At 24.1% G+C, this 8,987-nt stretch overlaps 3 protein-coding genes across 3 annotated transcripts; 1 reads left to right on the plus strand and 2 right to left on the minus strand.

The window, feature by feature from the left end:
* Positions 1 to 292: 292 nt before the first annotated feature.
* On the minus strand, positions 293 to 3,331 carry Phum_PHUM060920 (protein arginine N-methyltransferase, putative; the record flags this gene model as incomplete). The annotated part of the gene is made up of 9 exons (XM_002423418.1): positions 293 to 405; positions 500 to 687; positions 763 to 934; positions 1,034 to 1,260; positions 1,336 to 1,523; positions 1,614 to 1,808; positions 1,898 to 2,046; positions 2,668 to 3,066; positions 3,310 to 3,331. The coding sequence occupies 9 exons, from the start codon at positions 3,329 to 3,331 to the stop codon at positions 293 to 295; spliced, it is 1,653 nt and encodes a 550-aa protein (XP_002423463.1).
* An 862-nt stretch (positions 3,332 to 4,193) lies between these two features.
* Positions 4,194 to 4,889, plus strand: Phum_PHUM060930 (protein FAM112B, putative; the record flags this gene model as incomplete). Its single annotated transcript, XM_002423419.1, has 3 exons — positions 4,194 to 4,348; positions 4,629 to 4,725; positions 4,818 to 4,889. The coding sequence occupies 3 exons, from the start codon at positions 4,194 to 4,196 to the stop codon at positions 4,887 to 4,889; spliced, it is 324 nt and encodes a 107-aa protein (XP_002423464.1).
* A 1,653-nt stretch (positions 4,890 to 6,542) lies between these two features.
* Positions 6,543 to 7,829, minus strand: Phum_PHUM060940 (uncharacterized protein; the record flags this gene model as incomplete). Its single annotated transcript, XM_002423420.1, has 1 exon — positions 6,543 to 7,829. One exon carries the CDS (start codon positions 7,827 to 7,829, stop codon positions 6,543 to 6,545), a length of 1,287 nt encoding a protein of 428 aa, XP_002423465.1.
* Positions 7,830 to 8,987: the final 1,158 nt, after the last annotated feature.

Genomic DNA, 8,987 nt, shown 5'->3' on the forward strand with positions numbered 1-8,987 from the left:
TAATTAAAAAAAAAAAAGTCGATTTTTATCCCAATATCAATTTGAAAATTTAATTTAAATCCGTGATTATAAAATTTTTCAAATTAAAAATAAATTAATTTTTGAATTTTTTCAAATATAACAATCCAGTTTTTAGTAAAAAAAAAAAAAAAATTGAAAGGTTGAAAGCCACGAATTTAAATCAAAAAAAATCTGACTAGTTAATATTTTTTTTTTATTTATGACGTAATAATTTTAAAAAACTAATTCCAAATAGAAATTTTCTTTACGTGAATAAAATGAGAAAAAAAAATTACATCAAAAAATATTCCAATTTTTCTTGGTTTTCTAAATTAATTGTTAGAGATAAAGCTCGCCGGTCTTCTGCCAGTCTTTTACATGTAATTTTTCCATTAATTAAACTCCCTGTAAAAACCAAATACTCATAGTTAAATTATAAGAAAACAATTGTTTACAAGGAAAACGCGTCATTAATTCATCAAATAATTTTTTTTTTTACCTTTGGTGACATTAATGGGAGATTTAAAAAAAAATAACGTTTGTTTCCAATGAGTTTTATCCGTTTCCGGACTCGTTGATAAAATTTCGGAATTTGGTAATCCAAATATGGCGTCGAAATAACCGCACAATGCCGTTAATTTACCATCGATTGTACTTTCCAAAACAAAATCCGATGTGAAATCGATGCTAGAGAAATTTAACGACATTTAATTTAATTTACTCTCTAAATGAATTAATAAAAATTTTTTTTTTTTCATTTACCAGTCTAGGGTAGCCGAGTAAAGATCGAGATCTAAAATAACGGCGGAAGTCGTGGCAATTGAATTTTTATCAACTTGTAATACGTGAGCTTCTTGAATGACTTCTTTTACAATGCAAGACATTTTAAAACCGTAAACGTCGGACCAAAATCCCAACAAGTTTTCGTACATATCTAACAACAAAACAAAAGGTAATTGAATCATAATTAATTTCATTATTTACATGATTGATTCTCTTTTCAAAAGTTTTAATAAATATATATGTGTCAAACCTGAGTCAGAGATTCCGACTAAATGAAGAAGACATCTATCAGGTAATAGACATCCGCCATTTTTCAAATATTTATCACGAGCAATTAAAACGCTTTCTAACATTCCTTCGTATAAAAGAAAATAACCCATCCATTCGGAAATAATAACATCTACTTTTTCTACAGGTAGTGAAATCTCTTCAATTTTCCCATGCAGTAAATGAACTTTATCTAATAGATCATTTTCCCTATTTAATAAAACATTTAATACAAATTATTTTGGTTTCATATGTGATATTTTAATTGTAATAATCGATAATTACCTCACTATATCCATTGCACTGTATATTATTTCTGACTGATCTATAGCATAAACTTTTTTAGCACCTGCAGATGCAGCAAACATGGATAATATACCGGTACCACAACCAATATCTAAAACTTGTTGATTAACTATTAAAGATGAATTATTTAAAATTGCATTTCTGTATTTTAAAGTCCTTACTTTATCCTGAAAAAAAAAAAAAAAAAAAAAATTTATTTCAATGCATTTTGCGGGATAAAATAAGGATGAAAAAAAAAACAGGTTCAAAATCCATACAGATAACATTTCAAGATGAATTCCAAAATGTGAATAGCTACTAAAATATCCATTATCATCTACTAATTTAATTTTCATTTTTTCTCGATTTAAAGCTTCGCTTTCTGATGATTCTGAAACAAGATTTTGTGTCACTGCTTTCATTTTATCAATTTGATTAACAGCAAAATTTAAAACTTCTTCTTTTTCTTGCAGCTAAAATAATAAAATTTGGATTATGTAATGCCAAATTTATATAAAAAATGTAAAAATTATTTAATTAAGTTGACAAATAATATTATTACCTGTAAACTTAAATGCTTTATTTTAGTCTGTAATTGAGCAAAATGTTGTTCTGTTAGAGTAACTAAACCATTTTCAGCATTCACAACGTGGTAATTTTGAACAGGTGTTTGATTTACATATTCATCAGGTATTTCTACATCATCAAAATCTAAAAAAAATATCAAAAGAATATACGAAACAATTACAAAAAAAAAAAAAATTTTTTTTTTTAAGTGCTAAACTAATAACTTAAACAATGCTTGCAACAAAAAAACTTTTCGAAATAAAAAATGGAAAAAATTTTTTAAAATATATACAAAAAAAATAAGCATGAATTTAAAGAAGTGTCAAGAAGTGGTGATTTTCGGTTAACAATTTATTCATTTACACTCACCACAGGATTTCAATTCACAACTTTAGGAATCAAAGGACCAAACCAGGTAAACACAAGCACTGAAAGAAAATCAAGAAAGCCTGAGTAACTTTTAAAGAAGATTCTTCAGTAAAAGATTTTTAAATTGAATCAATTTAATATTTTAAAGTTTTGATTCAAATGATTCAAAAAAAAATTAGCTTTAATTTGTTTTTATATAGGAATAATTTAATTCGATTAACTAAACGAAAGAAATCTTTACTTTTAAGTAATGGAGAAAATCAAATATAAATGGTTTTTTATTTATCCTACAACTTAAATTTTAATATATTTAAATGAGAAGATATTTGATTTATAGATATTTAATTAAGATTTAAATTTTAAGATTAAAATTTATTAATTTTATTTTCAGCTTACCAAACATAAGCCAAGGATCATCTTGAATAACAGGCGTTAAATACTCTCCATTTAGCCAAGGTGGATCTTTGAACGATAATAACATTTCTGATGAGATTCGTTCACGTCTAACGTAATTTATCATACAAATATACGAATAGCAATCCATGTTAAACTTTTGTTTAAGGTAAGGCAAATTTAATTTGTGTTCGATTTTGCAATGTTCCAAAGCCACAGCCATTGTTTTGAAATTTTGATCGCAAAACAAGCAACTCATAAAACTATTGCTTTCATTATCCATTTCATTCCATGTATCATCATTTTCATCGTCGTCGCTGCTTTCATTTTCAAAATCTGAACTTTTTACCGTACTTGTATTTATTTCTGAATTTTGAATTAAACCTGCGTATAAACATAACTCTCAATATTTATATTTTATTTAAATTACATATTTTCAATGTTAAACTTTTAAATATTGTAACCGGCCATTTTTTGTCTACAATCAAAGAAACTATAATGAAAGCATGCAAACATAGCCTTTTGATAATTATAAAAAAAAATTAATTTATGTTAAATGTATTATTAATAATAGATAACAATTTATAAAAAAAATGAATTAATTAAAAAAAAAAAAAAATGTTTATATAAAATAACTCTGTAAACCTTTATCATCCATGGTCGCCATTTTGAAACGGATATATATTATTTGAAATTGATAAAGTATGCTTGATGCAACTTTAAACGCTGGTTTTCAACTAACATCGAAAACTTGATCGATGAAATCCGATTTAAGCTTTTTCAAATTATTTTACCTTAGAAGGTGAAATTTTAATAAATATGCTTTTTTTAAAAGAAATTTCGACGACTTATTGAAAAAGTACTAACATATTCTGAACAAAAAAAAAGGTTTTGAATGAATTAAAAAATGGGTTGAAGAAGCAAACAAAGATTTTACCAAAATTCTTAATTCTAAAGAAAACATGAAATTTGTTTCATTTTATTTTAAAAAAACAATGGGGGAAATAACAGAAGTAAAAGATTTAAGTTTAGTAAAAAGTAAATTCATAATAAAAAATTATTCCACAGAGAGTAATGGGAGACAAATTTTTAAACAATGACTTTTTTTATGTTGACTAAACAACTTTAAGTTTCAAATTACTAATTTATTAATCTCAGCAAAAAAAAAAAAAACATTAATAATAATAATAATAATGGCAGAGAAACTGTCACAGAAATTTCTGCAGATGTGAATGTAATCAAAATCTAAAATATTTTAAAATACAAATTATTATTATTTATAAGCCAAAAATTTTTCCGTTTAATTTAAGTTGTTTCAACAGGCAAAGCTGATTGGTTATTTTATTGCTTATAACGGTTGTTTTTTTGTTCGAACACTTTTTAAAATTTATGCATTGTTGTGACAATTTCTGTTAATGTAATTATTTACTTATTTTTTTTTTTTTTAATTATTAAATAAAAAGTATGATGATTTCTGTTTCATTTAGTTTTGTTAGTTATAATATATTGTTTTTATTTTTGGTTAGAATATGGAGGAAAAAACAATAATTTGTCCATATGATTCAGCTCATTCAATTTCAGCAGGAAAAATGGCAATTCATTTAACAAAATGTCGCGAGCAGCATAAATCTGATGAATTTAAAATATGTCCATTTAATTCTACTCATCACATACCAAGTCTCGAGTATAAGGCATGGATAAATATATATTTATTTATTTAGTTTATATTCTAAATCTAATTTTTTTTTAAACTACTCCATAAGTGATTTTGTTATTTATATGATTTAAATAAAAAGTAAATTGAAGTTTATTTGTTAACATCATGTCTCATCACAATTTGTACCTTTTCGATTAAATTGGGGGGGGGGTATTTTTAATTTATTGAAAATTCCATAAAAATAAATATTTTCTTTTATCATTTCCTCATCATTTTAGTATCACATTGAAAATTGTAAGGATATTAGGAAATTAAATATTTTCACACATGATTCAAACAATTTAAAATTAAATCCTGTTGTTTATGACATTGAATTGCCTGAATCTTCGGAAAACTGGGATAAGGTAAGAGTTTGTGAAATTTTTTTTTATTTTTTAAAAATTAATAATAGGTATAATATAGTAATAGGTACAATTTCTTGTTTGTTAATTTACAGGAAAGTTCTGAACAAAAATCATATTTAGATGTTAAAAATGATTTGTTAAAAGGACAAAAAGTTATTTGTTGACCTGAAAGAAGAGTATTTTTTCAAGGAAGATGTTAGAACAATTTATAAATCCGACATAATCCGTCATAAACGTAAAAAATAATTAATGAAAGTAAATTTTTTTGTTTGACAAGTTTATTGATTTACTAAAAAGCTTTTTTTTTAGACAAGTTATTAATGTTTTATAATAAGCAATATTAACAATTAAGATAATAATAATTTTTTTTTGATTTTAGTGTTATTTTATTAATCGTTTCTCAAGTTAGATTAATAAGAAATTATTTTAATATTTTAACATAATATCATTTATATATATATATATGCATATTATTAAATTGATATAATTGACATTATATATATATCAGTCTATATAAGATACAAAATGTGTTTTTGTAACAAAAAATATTCACCATTTTTTTTATTAAATACAAATTTTATATTACTTTGTATGTAAAATGCCAAATTGATGCAGATGATTAAAAGTTTAATAATAATAATAATAATACATTTTTTATATTTAATAAAACAAATTTCGCATTTAACTATTACTATTCGCTTACTTTCATGTACTATAAATTAAGATTTTATCTCGAAAATAAATATTTTATATAATTTTCATTTTTAAAGTTAAACTTTTGTTTTTGAAATTTTTGTAATAAATAAAATTATTTATCCTGTTTTTTGTGAAAATGGATTATAATATCATTATAATAAATTTATCTTTTAGACAAACAAAGTACAAAAATAAATTTATGTTTGTCGTATTTTATTTTTTTTTAATTTATTATAATAACATAATTTACTTGTTTACCAAAAAAAAAATCAAAATGTTTAAATTATATTACCATAAGTTTAAATTTATTAACAGATAAATATTTTATTAATAATAATAATAATAATATTAAAACTTTTTTTTAAATTAGGTTAAATTAATTGAGTTAGGATTTTGGTCAAGGTACTCTTGGTTTTTTTTTTTTTTTTTTTTTTTTTATTAACTTTGTATTCGTTTAAAAACAAAAACTGTAACAAGGGCGTACCTGTTTTTTTTTTTTCATCTTTTACTAATTTAAATTAACAAATAATATAACATCTCATATTTATTATTATGAGTTATGTAAATTATAATTAATCAAAATTATTGTTTTAATGATAAATAATTTTTGGGTATGATTTCAATTTCATTAAGTATGGATTATTATTATTATTAAAAAAAAAAATTTGTTTATTTTTAATCATTCAAGTGACAAAAGATAATAAACAATAGTTTTAAATTAATGCGGTAATTATTAGTAATAATAAAAAAATTTTTTTTTGGCAAACCAAAACAACTTTCCCCCTTTTGTATTCATTTCATGGAAGGGGAATTGAAAATTTTCTATGAGTTTGAATTTATTGTAATTAAAAAAAAATTTTTCTTTTTTCCTTTTTCTCCCCTAACCCCAAAAACCAAAACCTCATATCCAAATTAAAGTTTATTTAAAAAATTATATTAGTATTATTATTTTAAAGCAATTTTCATTCTCCATCGTCTATAATGGGATTTTTTTTTTTTTTTGACTGCCGAAATAATAATAATAATGAATGTTTAATTTAAAAAAAAAAAGAAAAAAGTACGATAAAGAAGAAAATATGTAAATAATTTTATTAACACGCAATTAAATTTTTTTTTTTTTATTAGAGTAAAGAAGATTGGCCTGCTACCAAAACAGACATTGCCAGGAGGGTGAAACACGTGTACAAATATGGTCCAGATATGGGTATGGCAAAAAGTTTTGATTTTAATCTCAACGTAGCCGTATATAATAAAATTGTATCTAATTCTTCTCCAGGAGTGTCCTGATAGACAAAGGGTCGAATTCTTACTTCGTGTCCCAAATGACGAAGTTTTATACAAGTCGCATTTAAATTTGCGGCTAATATGAAGGGAGCAAGTGCAGATATCGACCACAAACTCATTATTGCCAATATGGAAACGTCATCACCCAAATTTTCCGTTTTTAAAAATGATATAACCCAAGATATGATCCAGGATATGTTGAGAAAAATAAATATGCAAACAGCGGGGGAAAAATCGTGATTGAGGTAATTGAGTACATTTTGACATTCGTTTATTTCTCTTATCCAGGACAGGGGATCGATGGTGTGTTGAAGTAGTTTTTCCCGCAGGATGCACAAACTCGTTGTAAGTAATAAAACTTGCATGCAATAACTCGTTATCAAAGCAGCTTGAACGATGTCCTGCCAAAGAGTGGTAAGTACAAAAAGAACATCTAACCCGACGTTAAAAACGTTTGAATTTATCCATTTGAACGAGACATTATTATTATTAAAAACCAAAAGCAACAATATGGAACAAAATGACGTGACGACCCACCCAATGCTAACATATATGAATACCCATAACCTTTTTACAAAAGATGTTTTTCGTCCATTTGCTCTATGTGCGGATAGTAAAAACGTTCTTTCCATCAATCTTTCAAACTGTTCGCTTTCTTTAAATCTAAACAAATATAATGCATAGGCACAACCTAGGAAATGCAATATGCTTGGCAGTACAAATCCAAATGTGACATTTTTCAAGTTGTATGACTCCGAACATGAAAATCCTTGGTCTCTTCGAAAACATGCCATGTATTGAAGAACATATCCGGATATTATAAATATAAAAACAATAATCAAATGACCGTAATTTAAAAAACAAATGAATTTTGATGTGTTCGGACCATCGGAACCGAAACTTCTTAAACCGATAACGGATAAAAGCCTTAAATACGGCCTTAAAATTTTTTGTTTACATGCAGATAAAACGGCCGAAGTTGATAATGATTGTTCGCTTGGTGAGGACGTTAATTCCGTGATATCAATACGACTTATCAAATCATTTGACGTCGTTAAACCTGAATTTAATGATGTCGTCGTCACACTATTTGTTTCTTTTAAATTATTTTCAATAACTGACATTCTTGTATAATCGATCGATAATTAATTAATTATTTAAATATATATTATTGATTGCCACGTTGTTGCCACTTCAAACTCGCACACATTACGAATGAATGAACGAACGTGATTAAACTGAACACCAAAATTTATTTATTATTTCAAAAACAGTTTAAAACATGAAATTATTTTAATTTTTATCATCATTTAACAATATTTTATCATTATTATTATTATTTTATTAAAATAAATAAATTAACATTAAATATTTTATTCATTTCTTTGACTCCCCCCCTTTGAAAAGGGGGGAGGGGTTTTGGTTTTGTCAATTTTTTTTTCTTTAATTTTCTTTCTCTCCGCCATTATAATCAATTATTTATTACATTAAATAAATAAATTAAATATAAATTTTATAATAATAATAATAATAATAATATTAGATTACGTGTGTGTGTGTGTGTGGAAAGAAATTAAATAAAAAAGTTTCTCTCCATATGACTAAATGGAAAACTGGAATAAGTTGGATAATATTATTACACGCCCCTCCCCACTCCCGCCCTCGCTTGGCTGCTATTTTTTTTATTTTGCATCGAAATAATTTTCAGTATGGCGAGCGCCTTTGATCGTGGTTGTTGTTGTTGTTGTTGTTCATTTTGGTGTAAATTTTTATTTTTTTTTTGGAACGAGGACAACGATCTTTTATTTATATATATATAAATAAATTTTTATGTGATGAGTTTTTTTTAAAATTAATTAATTAATAAAAAACCTTTTCTTATAATTAAATTAAATTAAATTAAATTTTTTTTTTTTTTTTTTTTATTAATGTGCGATTATTGATTTTAAAATTTTATTATTATTATCTTTTCAGTTTAATTATAATTTATACGCGTGAAAAAAATTAATAAATAATAAAATTATTAAAATACGTTAATGTAAGTCATCCGTATAAAAAAAAAAAAATTTAATAAGTTAATTAATAATTTTTTATTATTTATTTTATAACTAAAATCTAAATTAGTTTTCTTTATATAAAAAAAAAAAAAAATCTTGACTCAAAGTTCATTCACCTTTTCTTCGTAATAATTTTTTTTTAAAAAGATTTTCTTTTTCTATATCTCGTCCTTCTTTTAAATATATTTTATAATAATAATAATAATAATAATAATAATAATAATA

This window comes from Pediculus humanus, genomic scaffold, assembly GCF_000006295.1.
Source record: "Pediculus humanus corporis 1103172107410 genomic scaffold, whole genome shotgun sequence".
Classification (NCBI taxonomy): domain Eukaryota; kingdom Metazoa; phylum Arthropoda; class Insecta; order Psocodea; family Pediculidae; genus Pediculus; species Pediculus humanus.